Source organism: Belonocnema kinseyi, chromosome 7 (genome assembly GCF_010883055.1).
Source record: "Belonocnema kinseyi isolate 2016_QV_RU_SX_M_011 chromosome 7, B_treatae_v1, whole genome shotgun sequence".
In the NCBI taxonomy this organism is placed as follows: domain Eukaryota; kingdom Metazoa; phylum Arthropoda; class Insecta; order Hymenoptera; family Cynipidae; genus Belonocnema; species Belonocnema kinseyi.
The window spans coordinates 43,664,483-43,680,195 of NC_046663.1; the positions used below are offsets into that span (position 1 = coordinate 43,664,483).

The 15,713-nt window shown below is 30.0% G+C and overlaps 1 protein-coding gene across 1 annotated transcript in view; it reads right to left on the bottom strand.

Moving 5' to 3' along the window:
- The window catches only part of LOC117176999 (glutamate receptor 1-like), a 176,419-nt gene that overhangs the window by 38,021 nt on the left and 122,685 nt on the right, over window positions 1–15,713 (bottom strand). The window contains exons 5-7 of the mRNA XM_033367444.1: window positions 13,066–13,230; window positions 11,645–11,860; window positions 7,074–7,181 (exon numbers count right to left, since the gene is read on the bottom strand). Coding sequence (XP_033223335.1) covers window positions 7,074–7,181; window positions 11,645–11,860; window positions 13,066–13,230 — 489 coding nt within the window. The remainder of the gene's footprint in view (window positions 1–7,073; window positions 7,182–11,644; window positions 11,861–13,065; window positions 13,231–15,713) is intronic.

Genomic DNA, 15,713 nt, shown 5'->3' on the forward strand with positions numbered 1-15,713 from the left:
AGGATTGAAAATTCACGTTCTGTACCTGGCAGCTTGAAATGGATATAAATGCCTTGTTTAGTGGCATCAAGTTCTTTTTTCCTTCTACTAATCTCATCGACTTGGAGGATAAAACAACTTGATTTATTAGGCATGAATGAATCATTTATTCAATGCTCGCATTAAAAAAATATATATTTCCTAAAATTATTCAATTTTTAATTTTGTATTAATTTCATGTTCCTAATAACTGAAAGATAGCGCACAAATGTTATGAATTTCAACAATCAGCTGACCTAAATTAACTTATAAAGCAGTTGTCTTTCAACCAAGCGCATTACTTAAAGTCATGTTATCATCATTAGTTGACTTTCAGCTCGCGAATGATCCTTTTGGTTACATCTCAACGTCAGCCAAAATTTGTTTAAAGGACCCCGCATAATTTACATTAAAATCCGGCCCCGCTCAATTGGCTGACATTGCGATATAATATAGTTTAAAGCCTCCTGATCAAAAAATCCTGATGAGCGTTAGTCCAAAAAATCAGAAGTTTTCGAGATAGGTGGGGCTGAACGCGTAAAATATGACCACAGGCGAATGTAATGTCCCGCTTGAAACTTGAATATGAGGTGCCGATTTGTCAATAAACTGTGATCAGCGCAATCACTGACAATGCTAGACACACTGGTAAGACCAGTTCAGCTAATAGGGCAAAAAAAGGCGCTATCTTGATAATAACAGGCGAAATCATGGCGCTGTCGTGGTAATGTAAATACTGTTCGAAATATTAAAAGTGGAAGATAGTTCAGTCAATGAATACGAGATTGTAGATCAGTCTAATTATCAGAGGAAAAGCCAGTCCAGCTATTAAACGCAATGTAATAGGACTGCCCTAGCAATGTGAAGATTTTCAAAATAATCAAGGCAAAACACATTCTGGACCACCAAAGATATCTTGTAGTCCAGATAATTAAGACAAGACTATAGGTCAGTCCAACCAACCAAAGGCAAGACGTGTTATTAGTGCAGTCAGTTAAGACAAGACTATAAATCAGTTAAACTAACAAATGCAAGATAAGTTATTAGTCCAGTCGGTTAAGACAAGTCTATAAATCAGTCAAACCAACAAAGGCAAGACATGTTATTAGTCCATTTCGTTGTAACAAGGCTATATATCAGTCCAACCAACAAAGACAAGACATGTTGTTAGTCCAGTTGGTTAAGATACTAGGCAGTCTGATAAGTACCTGAAAATTCTAAGAGATGGCATTAGTATTCACTGATGTGAACCATTTTCGTCGAGCTTGATCCTTCAAATGACGCCTGTTAAAACTTCAGCCATTTATGTTTACGCATTTACAAGTTACAGCACTGAGAAGCGACTAACCTCCGAGTTATTTTTAATATGGAAAAATCTGAGTTTCGAGTTTTGATCAACACTACTATCTTCGCAAGGAAACGCTATCCGAGACCAAGGCCAAGCTGGATAAGTATTACCCGGACTCTGCACCGTCGATTAGAACGATTCATAAGTGGTTTACCGATTTTCGTTGTGGCCGTACGAGCACAGTTGATGCTGAACGATCTGGGCGCCCAAAAGAGGTCACTACACCAGAAAATGTCGAAAAAATCCATGATATGATGTTGAATGATCCCAAAGTGTAATTGAGAAAGGTAGCTAATGCTATAGGCCCTAACCTGAAGAGATGGCTCACCGGTAAGCGTTTTCACTGAAATGAGGAGCTCTTAGCTGAAACTGAGGCGTATTTTGGAGACCTTCCGATCGTGTACTTTTCGGACGGTATCAAAAAGTTAGAAAATCGTTGAACTCGCTGCATCGACCTAAAAGAAGAGTATGTTGAAAAATAAAACCGACTTTGGCCAAAAAACGTCTCCGTGTTTCATTTTTCCGGGACTTATCAGACTGCCTGGTAAGACTATAGATCAGTCCAACTAACAAATGCAAGACATGGCATTAGTCCAGCCGGTTAAGACAATACTACAAATCAGTCCAGCCAACAAATGCACGACAAGTTGTTAGTCCAGATGGTTAAGACAAGACTATAGATCCGTCCAACCGAGAATGGCGAGATATGTTATTAGTCATAAGACGCTCACTCGCATTGTAATTTGTTTATGAATTTCATGCAGTTGTGAAATATAAGATGATCACTCATATTATCATTTGTTCCTAAATTTCATGAAGTTCCTAAACATAAGAGGCTGACTCACATTTTAGGTTTTTTTCTGAATTTCAAGCAGTTGTAAAACATAAGAGAATCACTCATAGTGCCATTTGTTTCTGAACTTTATGCGGTTGTGAAACATCATCTAGCCTTTGTTGGTTAGACTGACTTATTCATCTTAACCGACTGGACTAATAACATGTCTTGCCTTTTTAGTTGGACCGATTTATAATCTTGTCTTAACCGACTAGACTAATAACATATATTGCGTTTGTTAGTTGGACTTATTTATTGTCTTGTCTTAACTGACTGAACTAATAATATATCTTGCCTTTGTTGGTTGGAATGATTTATAGTCTTGTCTGAACCTAAAGGACTTCACAACTGCTTGAAATTCGGAAAAAATTACAATGTGAGTGAGCCTCTTATGTTTAAGAATTGCATAAAAATTCAGGAACAAATAACAATACGAGTGATCGTCTTATATTTTACAACTGCATGACATTCAGAAAGAAATGACAATGCGAGTGAGCGTCTTCATACTAATAACATGTCTTGCCATTGTTGGTTGGACGGATCTATAACCTTGTCTTAACCAACTGGACTAACAACTTGTCTTGCCTTTGTTGGCTGGACGGATTTATAGTCTTGTCTTAACCGACTGGATTAATAACATGTCTTGCCTTTGTTTGTTTGACTGATTTATAGTCTTGTCTTAACCGACTGGACTAATAACTTATCTTGCATTTGATAGTTGGACTGATTTGGAGTCTTGTCTTAACTGACTGGACTGATAACATGTCTTGCCTCTGTTGGCTGGACTAATTTATAGTCTTGTCTTAACCTACTGGACTCATAACATGCCTTACCTTTGTTGGTTGGACTGATTTATAGTCTTGTCTGAACCGACTGGACGAATAACATGTTTTGCCTTTGTTTGTGGGACTGATTTATAGTCTTGTCTTGATTATCCGGACTACAAAATATCTTTGGTAGTCCAGAATGACTTTTGCCTTGATTATTTTCAAAATCTTCACATTGCCAGGATAGTCCCATTACATTGCCCATAGTAGCTATACTGGCTTTTCGTTTGATAATTGGACTGATCTTCATCTTTGTATTCATTGAAAGAACTGTCTTCCACCTTTAATATTTCGAACAATATTTACATTGCCAGGACAGCGCCATGATTTCGCCTGTTATTACCAGGACAGCAGCGCCCCTTTTTACCCTTATTAGCTGGACTGATCTTACCAGTGTTTCTAGTATTCTCAGTGATTGTGCTGATCACAGTTTATTGGAAAATCTGCACCCCACCTTCAAGTTTCAAGTGGAGCATTAGATTCGCTTGTGTTCATATTTTTCGCGTTCAGCCCCACCTATCTCGAAAACTTTTGATTTTTTGGACTAGTACCCATTAGGATTTTTTAATCAGGAGGCTTTGAACTATATTATACTCCAATTTCAGCTAATTTGACCGGGCCGGATTTTAATTTAAATTGTACGGGCTCCTTTCATGCATAATGCTACGAAATTTATTTTTATCCACAAGAAAAATTAATCCCTTTCTTTAAAAAAACCTGATATTGGCGTAAGGTAATATATAATTGATTTGAACAGACATTATTATTTTAACATTTCTTTATTATTGTTAATAATATTATCGTTGAATAATTTTGAAAAATTGCGGTTTTGTCTGAAATATTAAACTTTCGGTTCACTTTTTACTTAGAGTTTTATAACCGTTTTTTAAATTAAAAAAAATGGTTGAAATAAATTATTATCTTTAAAAACTATATTCTCTAATAATAATGCTAGATAATTGCAGTGTTGTTTTAAATTTTTCCCTTCCTGTCCACTTTTCGCTTACTTAGTAAAACATAAATTAATGCAAGTTAACAAACATAATTGCTCAAGCAATCATTTATTGTTTATAATGATCTTTTCTTTGATAATTTCTAGAAAGTTTAGGTTTTTTCTGAATTTTGTAACATCCTATCTATTTTTTGTGTAGTAAGTTAATGATTAATGAAAGTTAGAAGCCAATATAAATGATCAATAATAGTCTAAACAAAAATGATTTCAGTAACTGCTTTAAGGATCATATTTCATATGATCTATATAGAAAATTTAAAGAATGCTTGAGAGATCTGTTTCATTTCAAAAAAATATATAGACAAAAAAGGAAGAGTTTGTTTAAATTATGATTTTCTCTAATGTTTATTTATTATTCGTTCAAAACTAGAAAAGCAAATCAAAGTTAATTATTTCAGAAAAAATCGCAACTTTGTAGCAATTATCCAAAGAAAGAAAATTGCTAAAAACCATAATAAATTGTTTAATCCATTTATTCAAACATCTACTTGTTTTAAACCTCTATAACTCTTAACCTTATTGACATAATTTGTTGTATTCAAATAACGGTGGTTTTCCTGGATGAATTAATAGTCGATTCCCGAAAAAAACCGACCCTTACATTTTTTGCCATTTCAAAAATGTTTTAAAATTTTTATTTTGATCAAGAAGATATCTTTTTAGTTTGATTCCGGCTAAGTAACTTCTGTAGCAAGGAGAATTTTTTTCTTCCAATAAAATCTTCTACTTTTTCTTGGAAACAATGAAAAGTACGAAAGAATGTTAAGAGAAAAGTTGGTACATTTAAAAAAGTTCTATGAAAAGGGTATTCTTTTTCTTGACGTTATCTTTCATTGGTTACGAGGAAAATGAAAAAATTTAATTTTTAGGAAATAAAATTCTCCCAGTCTCGAAAATGGTTTAGCCCTGATGATGCTGATAAGATTGCTTCCTTCTATTGACCGAAACTTCTCCTAAATATTTGAAAGAATAATAAACATGGAGTTTTTCAGAAAAGATTGTTTTTCACATTTTCAAAACTTGAAGAAAAAAATTAAGATTTTCTGGACAACCCCTCCTTTTTCATTTTTTCCATATTTGGTACAATTTCTGCTGATAAAAGAAAATAATCTAAACAGCCTCATGCAAGCTGAAACATTTTTGAGGCCGCTAGAATTTTTTTCCTGAAAATGTATGAATTTTTTCTCGTAAAGATAAAATATAACGTAAAGAAAAAAAAAATTCCAGCTGCGCGGGCACATTCTCCTTATGCGCTGTGCGCGCGGCGCTTCGCGGCAAACTTGAGCACGCCTATGGCGCGTGGGTACTCTCTCGCACTTCGCGCTCGTTTTCGTACGTTAAATTCTGAGGAATTACAACCATAAATTGTAACTCACCTACGACTTTGACGATTACATTCTCATTGGGAAACTCGCGCTCGATAATTCGTGTCCACTTAAAAAACTTCATCAAAAGAATTTGGAAATCTTGTTAAAATCTACTAAAAATAACGTTTTAAATTGATGGATCTTTTAAAAAATCAAAATTGCATATTGTTGAATATGATCCAACTTTTTCACCTTTTGTCTAATTACAAAATTTCATGATAATACTTTAGAAAAAGATATAATTTACATCTAATAGAAATTTGAATTGATATTTCTGAAGCGATTGAAAAATTTGTTTTTCCTTTTTTAGAAAATTTTCAAAATGTTGAAAAGCATGTAACTTTTTGATTTTTTCTCGAATTTAAAAATGTAATTAGGATAATTTGCAATTCATTTTGACGCGCATCAGAAAATTTGACAAAAATTTCTTACTCATAAATAGTTTTTATTTAAATTTTGAAAAAGCTCAAGTTTTTTAAATTTTTGTCTGATCGAAAAATGTAACTGACATAGCTTTGTAAATATATTTGATATCTAGTAGTGAATTGAAATGAAATTTTTTAATCTCTTAGAAAAATATATATTTCTTATTTCTCTGAACATTTTCAAAATTTTCAAGAGTATATAACTTTTCTAATTTTCAGCAAAATGAAAAATTTTATTTTGATAATTTTCAAGTCTTCTACTCATCTATAAGAAACTTTGACAAAAAAAATTTTATTTGAAAAAAATTTTTTTTTTAACTTTGAAAATGCTCTAAATTTTTTAATTTTTGTTGGAAATATCTGCTTAACGATCTTAGCCTTCATTTTGGGAACTATCAGAATTGTATCAAAGGCTGACTTGACTGGACAAATTCTTCAAAAGTAAGCGTGGCTACAACATTCAGGTAACCATACATACAGACATACAGACATACAGACAGGCATACAGATTGACAGACACCAATAAAATTTTATGATTTTTGGATTCTGTGAGTGCAAAAAAGTAAAGGTCTTAATTTTTTTCCTATCTGTCATTGTCTCTAAGAAAAAAGGGCAAATTTGATTGTAAACAAAAATTCTCATAGTCACAAAATTTATTTAGCCAGCATCAAACTTACGATATCTTCCTTACCACAGTACAAATTGAAAAAAAATTAGTAAAAAATTTTAGGGTGGGTTTTTTTTTAAACACGACCTTTATTTTTAGCAAACAAACCGCCACTTAGAACCGCTATTAGAATCGAAAATAAAATCATATCGCAATTAGGTAAAAAGTTATAGTTTTAATGAAAAAAAAAAACAACAAATTTCGTCTCCGAAAGATTCTGCGATTTCAGGTATAGAATCCTGCCTGATTCGAAATCGATTCAGGCAGGTTCTTTTTCTCAAATTTTAAAGTTTTCTTAAAAATATTTATTTAAAATTTTCTAAATTTGTTTCGTGATTCAATAAAGATAATGATTAGAATATGTTTTTATTAAAATAATTATAAGGAAACAAATCAAGCAAAGCATTTTTATAAATTTATTTTGAAAGCCTTTTCTTTTAATTTAGCTCAATAAAAAAGCTTTTCGGTAGACTAGAAGATCGATAATTCTTCCCATCTCTTACATGCTTTCAACATTGGTCGCTACTACAAAAAAATCGATCTATAATAAGGGATTAAGTTAGTGAATACTCACTTTTACCATGGCACTGTTAATTGTCATTTCAACGACATGAAGTGTGTAATTCAGACGCCGACCGTCTTCCTTGAAACGAATGAGACCCGAGAGTCCTTCTATCTCGACCTGAAAGGATGTAAACATCGTAAAAGCTGTGTCAAGGATGCTTTCGAAATACATTTTAGTTATATTCTGAAGCCTGATTTCGAGTTGTAAAAAAAGGTTTCTAGTGGATGGAACCATTATCTTTATTGGACCTTTCAATATTGGATGATTTAAAAATAGAAACACGAGTGCTATTATTATTTTTTGTTCTTACATAATTTTTAATCTGCAGAACTCCTGAAAATAACATCAATAATACGACACCTAAGTTTAAACAATCATCATAAAATGGCCCTATTGCAATTTCGAAAAAGTTTACAATTTTCCTAAAACAGAAAAGGAAAATTCTTTTTGTGAACAAAAATAAAAAAAGGGTAAAGAAAAATAAGAAGGCAACCAACAAAATGGCCTTCCTTATCTTTCTTCTTTCTTTCGTCTTTTTTATTTTTATTATTACGATGCCCTCTCCCTGAAACCCGAGAATCTAAATTTTGTAAATCTTGATTCTCGAGTAGTTAGGGAGAGAGCATTGTGGTTTCGTTGCTGTTCCTACCTGCTCGAATTTATATATTTTAAAATATTTGTTTGCCTTGATAAGGTTGCTATATGAGTGCCCAAACGTTTTTGATTATTTTTTATAAATGTTTCTTTATTGTGATTTGATAATAACAAAAATAAAAAAGACACAAGAAATAAAAAAGAGAAGGAAGAAGATTTGTTGATTGACTTCTCATTTTTCGTTCCTCTTTTTTATTTTTGTTCAAAAAACACATCTTTTTTCTTTTAATTTTCTTTGTTAGGAAAATGTATACCTTTTTTTAATTCGCAATAGGAACATTGTATGGTATTTGTCCAAATCTGGTCCTTGTATTCTTGGTTTTATTTTCATAAATTTTGCACATTAACTTCATTATTGGACGTTAAATGGGATATCAAAAACTTTAATCTCATTTGAATTTTTAAAATAATTTTAAATGTAAAATATAAGATCAATATTAATTCAACTTTTTTGTATTTCATAGTATTTAAAAAATTAGAAAAGAAAGAAAAGGACAATAATTCATATCATTGATATCTCATATGATGAAAGATTCAAATTCCTACAAGTTAAAACCAACTTTAAGCGAAAGATCTTGGAAGTGGAATGATACTTATTGGCTACTGTTTTATATTGCCTTAGATGAACCAGTGATTAAAAAAATACGTCAATAACTTTTTCTGTGATAAAAATTTTTTTTGCAATAGAAGGAATATATAACGCTTTGTAGATTCAACATTTTACAAAAAAAAAGGTAGATCTATCTTGACTCTATATTTAATTTTTAACAATCCTTGAGTAAGAAAAGTTTTTTATGAAAATATTTTTTTGTTGATAAACCAATTTTTAATTCTTCAAAAAAACGCTCCTACGATTGTTTTATTCTTCTGCGCAAAAAATGCGCATAGTCTAAAAAATAATTATCTGAAAACAATTTTTTTCAACCAAAAGAATTAATTTTTAATTAATGAGATTTACTTTCTACTAAAAAAGACAAAATTTTAATAAAATAGATAAATCTTCAGCCAAATAATTCAGTCTTCAGTTTTAAAAATTCATTTTCACAATAACAAAAAAACACAAAGTTTCAACAAAGTGGATCAAAAAAAAAAGACAATTTTGAAACCAAACAGCTTATCCCTCAATCAAAATAAATTATTTATCAATCAAATGTTACTATTAAAAAAAAACATTTTTACCAAGAAGATTAATTTTTTGCTCAGAACTTTTCTACTAAAAAAGATGAATTTTCAATCCCGCGGGATGAAGTTTCTGTCACAAAAGGCGAATTTTCAAAAGAACAGTTGAATTTCCGAAAGAAAAGATCACTTCTTAACAAAATAATTGAATTTTTTTAATAGTTGAATTTTCATAAGGAGTGAAATTTTTTTAACAAATAACAAAAATTAGAGTTTTGTAAAATTTATTTTTACAAAAAAATCAAATTTGCAACCAAACAGTTTAATACTAACCCAAAATATGTTGATTTTTAGCCAAATAGTTGCATTTTTAACTACGACAAAAAATGAAATTTATACCAAGAATATTATTTTTCTACGAAAAAAGATAAATTTTCAATCAAATAGATATATTTTAAACTAATAAAGATAAATTTCAATCAAAAATAGAATAGTTTAATTTTCAATTAAAAAAAAGTAATTGTCAACTAGTAAATGGAAATTTTCAACAAAATTATTAAATTTTCAACCAAACAGTTCAATCTTCAACAACGACAAAATTAATTTTTAACAAAGTCTATCAACCTTCAACCAAATAGTCAAATACTAAACCAAAAAACAGTGAATTTTGAACAAAGTAGATTAACTTTCAATGAAGTATTGATATTTTCAAACAAAAAACTTTAATTCCCAACCATATAGTTAAATTTTAAAAATAAAAAGATGATTTTCCCACCAAGAAAATTGATTTTCTAATACATAAACAAACATTTTTTACAAGGTATATATATGCATTTTCACCCGAAGAGTTAAACATTCTAGTAAAAAATATCAATTTTCAGCAAAAAAAGCTAAATTTTCACCATTGATTAAGAGATTTTCGAGACATACGGGTTATTCTCCAGGATCTTAAGATTCTCGTAAAAGAAATGTTGATAAATAAATAAATAAAAAGCTACAAATCTTCATTTTATCTTTCTCCTTTTTTATGTTCTTTTGCAATTATTTCTTTATGTTTTATATATCAACCTTTCGATCAACCTTTCAGTTCTATAATTTTAGTAAGTACTCATTTTTCAATTTGGATTTTTTTTATTGATGAGGAGAGCATTTGTCTCTCGGAGATATGAGAAAAAAGGATCCGTTTAACATTATCGAGGTCTTTTTCTGCTCTTATGTATATAACATTCATACTTAATGGAATTTTTATAATGAATTAATTGTAATTCTATCATCAAACACAATTGAATAACTAGGACATAAAATTCAAAGGTTACTGTGAATAGCCCATATCGTTTAACCACTTTTTAAGATGGAATCATAATAATAATGAACTATTTTTAAAATAAAGCAAAGTTTAAATTAATAATTAATATTTTGATACAAAAAATAAAATGCAAATGTTCACCCTGCAGTTAAAAAGTGGGATTTCGTTAGAGGGTCGTAGTAGTGGATGCCTGCTGAGCACCAGGAAATTCCAATTACTGTCAGCGACAGATGTTGTATTTTGTATCCTGAAACCCGGTATATGTTCAGGAGAGAAAACGTTATGAATTTCGATGTATATCAACTCTTTTTGCAGAAAAGATCTAGTTCATGCCTATTTTGTATCAGGAATTAAATAATTTCCAATAAACTTTGCATACAAAGTATACATATTTAAAACCAATGTTTTCAGAGTAGTAGGGACACTGTAGAATAAACTAATTGAATTTAAGATTAATTTTCCTAGTCCTTGCAAGTTATCATAAACTAGAAGTACTTGGTATCTTATTTATTTAGCCGTAGCGCTTTGGAAAAGAGACTTAAATTGCAAAATTCATTTGGCATTAATTGTTGAGCTACTTTCATTCAGCCAACTTGTTCGAGATGATGGCTTCTTGCATTAATGATTCTAATACCTATTTAAGTCTCTTCAAACATTTACGATCCAAGAATATCTTTTACCCAACGACTGAAATTTCAAAATTTATTAAACTAATTTAATTTGTCCACCTTTTTTAGCAATTGATTGTTTAAAAATTCTTTAGCTACTTTCATTTTTTTAACTTGTTTGGGATGATGCTGCTTGCATTGATTATGCTAATACATATTCAAGACTCCTTAAACAACCTTTTACAGCAATTGCCTGCAATTTCAAAATTCGTTAAGGTACTTTTATTCCTTCTACTTTCTTGGTATGATTTCATTTTAAATTAAGGATGCTAACACCTCTTTAAGATTCTTTAAACATTTATATTCCAGCAACCTTTTTCAGCAATTGGCTGAAATTTCAAAATTCGTTAACGTACTTTCGTTCCTTCAACTTGTCTGAGATTATGTCAACATGTATTAGGGATGCTGATACATATTTAAGACTCTTCGAACACTTATAATCCAAAAATATCTTTTAGCAATTGACATAAATTTTAAGGTTCGTTATGGTACTTTAATCCCTTCAACTTGTTTGAGATTATGTCATCATGTATTAAGAATGATAATACCCATTTAAGACTCTATAAACATTTAGGATCCCAAAACATTTCCTAGCAATTAACTACAATTTTTTTAAAAAATGACCGATTTCACATGAAAACCCAGAAATCTCAAACACTATCTTTTTGTCGAAAAAATACGTGTGTCATATTTTGCACAGAAAACAATATTTTCTAGCCCCAAATAATTCCGTGACCTCAACAGGGTCATCAATCAGGCTTTCAGATAATACTCAGACATTTTCAAATAATTTTACACACACTAGTATTGGATTTCTGTCGACTTTTACTAACCTTTCTCAGGAGTTTAGATATCTTATCGCCGTGTTCCCATGGAGTAACCCAACCTTGTTTGGGATTGCAATCCATGGGAAGTGTGGTGTTTATCCCTAGACCCATATTTGGCACACCTGTGCGTCTCTGGTTATTTCGGTCAGCTTTTTTTCGTGTGAACTTATTCAGTGCCTCAACAAGTACAAACACTGCATCATACATCAGAGCTGCTGCAGCCTAAAATGGTAGAAAATAGTGTTGTTTTAAATTTATAAATTGGAAAAAAATTAAACTAAACTATTCTTTGGTGGATTGATGGAATCCGCGGTGATGTTAGTGAGAAACCCCAAGATAAATAAACACAGAGGGCACGAAATTTGAAGACGTTTTGAAAACGTCCAAAAGACCCTTTTAGGACGTAAGCTTTAAAAGATGTTTTTAGAACGTCCAAAAAAATATTGTAAGTCAGGCCGAAAAACGTCCAAAAAACGTCCAATGTTTCGAATACGTTCTAAAAACGTTTTTATAACATTGTAAGTTTTTAGAGCGTTATTTGGTATTCATTGCCTCTGAGAAGGCAAGTTGAAGATTACAGGTTTTTGCAGCGATGATAGAATTAAAATAGAAAATGATTATAGGGATAAGGATAGGAAATAAAATATACTAGTTAAAAAAAGCAAGTGTAAAATTAAAGCTAAAGAAGATACCATAAGGAAATCCAAAATGATTCTGAAGAAACTAAAAAATTATTTTGAAAGTATGTCAAGGTTAGTAGTAAAGGAAGTAATAACGCTATTGAAAGAACCTGTTCCTCTGATATTAAATCGTTAATGAAGAATGTACAAAATAGTAGGCCTGATGGTGTGGATGGTATTACTGCTGAAATTCTCAAAAGTGGTGACGAGTATTCGCCTGAAAGGCAGAGTGATTATATGAATGTGCTAAAATTGGGAAATTTTTAAATGCCTGGAAAAAGATGAGTATCTGTCCAATTTACAAGGAAAAGGGTGATAAAGGCAACTGCAACAATTATGCAGCTATCAGCTTACTAAGTACCGTTGGCAAAATATTTTTTACAAAATTTCTGATGGTCACAAAAATTACAGAAGAAAATATCTGAAAAGTCCAAATTTGATTTACGCTAGGATGATCATGTGCGGATCAGACATTTAACTTCAGACAGATCACCCAAAAAAGTTTGCCCGTAAAGAACAAAGATTTCTGTGCATTCATTAATCTGGAAAAAAAACTTTCGTAAGGAATTAAGCTGGATTAAAAGTGGATTAAATTAGAGTACTCAAATTACATCGGATTACCAGTTCGAATAACCGAGCAGTCCATGCGATTGCAAAAGTTGTTTTCTTTTTGAGTTTTCTGAATTTTCAAACCCTCTAAACATTTGAGACCTCAGTGAATTCGATATCTTAAAAATGTGTACTTACTGATATAGATTGGCGACCGGCGCCATGATGGACCGCGGGGTCGAGGCGTCGCCAGTTTTCGAGAAACTCCTTCACGTAGGGTCGAGAGTCATCCACTATGCGAAACCCAGTGATGTTGATGGCACCGTACTCGATCACTTCACTCTCCCAGCGGTCGTCCATTATCTGATTACAAGGAATGGGTGAAGAATTTACGTAAAGTTAGTTTTATACACTTTTCAAATATAAAAAGTTAGTAAAGTTAGGCTTCGAGTTAGGGTTTCGTAACCCAACGACGACAGACCCCTAGGCAATGCCCCCTCTAGAAATTGACCAGGGAGGAGCAAAGTATTGATTAGCCTTCCTCCGAAATCAAATGATTAAATTTTCCGGACCGTTAACCTTTTTTCAAATATCTACTTGAAATCTTTGGGAAGTTATTTAAATTTGTGTGCAATCTATGAAATCTATATAAAATCTTTGTTAAATATTTTGAAAATCATTGAATAATTTGTGAAATCTTTAGATATCTTTAGAGACCTTTGAAATATTTTTAAAATATTTATTAATATTGGTGAAATTATTGAAATCTTTCTGAAATCCATAGGAAATTATTAGGATCTTTGTGTACTCTTTGAAACCTATCTGAAATCTTTGCGAAATATTTGAAATCTTTAAAATCATTTAAATATTTGTCAAATCTTTCTGACATCTTCGGAAATCTTTTCAAAATATTAGAAATATTTTTGAGATATTTGGTAATATTTGGTAATTTTTGGGAACTCATTTAAATCTTTGTGCCTATTGAAAATCTATCTGAAATATGTGAGAAAATTTTTTAAATATCTTTGGCAAACTTTGGAAATCTTTGGAATATTTTTAAAATCTCGCATAATATTTGTGAAATTATTGAAAACTTTGTGAAATTTTTGAGAAATCATTGAAATTCTTGTGCAGTCTTTGAAATCTATTTGAAATATTTGCGAAACATTTAAAATCTTTTGGAAATTATTGAAATATCTATAAAGTATTTGTGAAAGCTTTGAAAATCTTTGAAAATCTATGAAATATTTTTGAAATATTTGATTAAATTTGTAAAATTATTGCAATCTTTCTGAATTCTTTAGGAAACCATTGAAATCTTTGTGCACTTTTTGAAACCTAAATAAATTTTCATGCAATAATCTAAATGTTTTTGAAATCTCTTGATTCTTTCCAAAATCTTTGCGAAACATTTGAAATCTTTACAAACATTGGAAAGTCATTCAAATCTTTATAATAGCTTGCGAAATCATATTGAAGTATTTACAATTTTAAAAAAAATATTTTGGTAATATTTTTAAAGTTATTGAAATCCTTGAAATATTTGAAATATTTTTGAAGTATTTTATAATGCACTTTTTTAATTTATCTGAAATTTTCCTGCAATTATCTGAATCGTTTTAAAATCTTATCATATCTATCCGAAATCTTTACGAAATATTTGACATCTGTAACAGTTTTAGAAAATCATGTAAATCTTTCTGATATCTTTGGATTTTTTTCAAAATATTTCAAATATTTTTTAAATATTCGGTAGTAATTGTGAAGATATTGAAGTCATTTAAATATTTGCGAAACCTTTGCAAAATGTTTGAAAATATTTCGAGATCTTCAAAATGTTTTTGAAATATTTTATAATATTTGTAAAATTATTTAAATCTTTCTGAAATTCGTAGAAAATCATTGAAATCTTGTGAAATCTTTGAAATCTATCTGAAATGTTCGTGCAATAATTGAAATCCTTGTTGAATCTTTTAAATCTATCCGAAATCTTTGCGAAACATTTGAAATCTTTAAAATCATTAGAAAATCATTGAAATCTTTGTAAAATCTTTCTGATATCTTTAGAAATTTTTAAATAATATTATAAATATTTTTGAAATATTTTGTAATATTTGTGAAGTTATTGAAATCATTGAAATATTTGTGAAAACTTTGTAAAATCTTTGGAAATGTTTGAAATATTTTATAACATTTGTAAAATTATTGAAATCTTTCTGAAATCCTAATCAAATAATTGAAATCTTTGTGCACGTTTTGAAATCTATCTGAAATTTTCGTGCAATAATCTAAATCTTTCTGATATCTCTTAAGTCTATCCGAAATCTTTGCGAAACATTTGAAATCTTTAAAATCTTTGGAAAATCAATTAAATCTTTATAATATCTTTGTAAGTCTTCATAAATTTTGGAATATTTTCGAAATGTTTTTGAAATATTTTGCAATATTTTTTAAGTTTTTGAAATCCTTGAAATATTTGTTAAATCTTTGGAAGTCTTCAGAAAACTTTGAAATATTTTTTAAATATTTTATAATCTTTGTAAAATTATTGAAATCTTTCTGAAATATTTAGGAAATCATTGGAATCTTTGTGCACTTTTTAAAATCTATCTGAAATTTTCGTGCAATAATCTAAATCTTTTCGAAATCTTTTAAATCTATCAAAAATCTTAGCGTAACATTTTAAATCTTAAAAATCTTTAGAAAATCATTTAAATCTTTCTGCACTTTTTGAAATCTACACAGGCGAAAATATTATATATAGTTTACATAATCTGTGAACTATTGTATATAAAATTCATTTGTTTTACACATTTTTTGTATAAAACAAATGAGTATTATATATA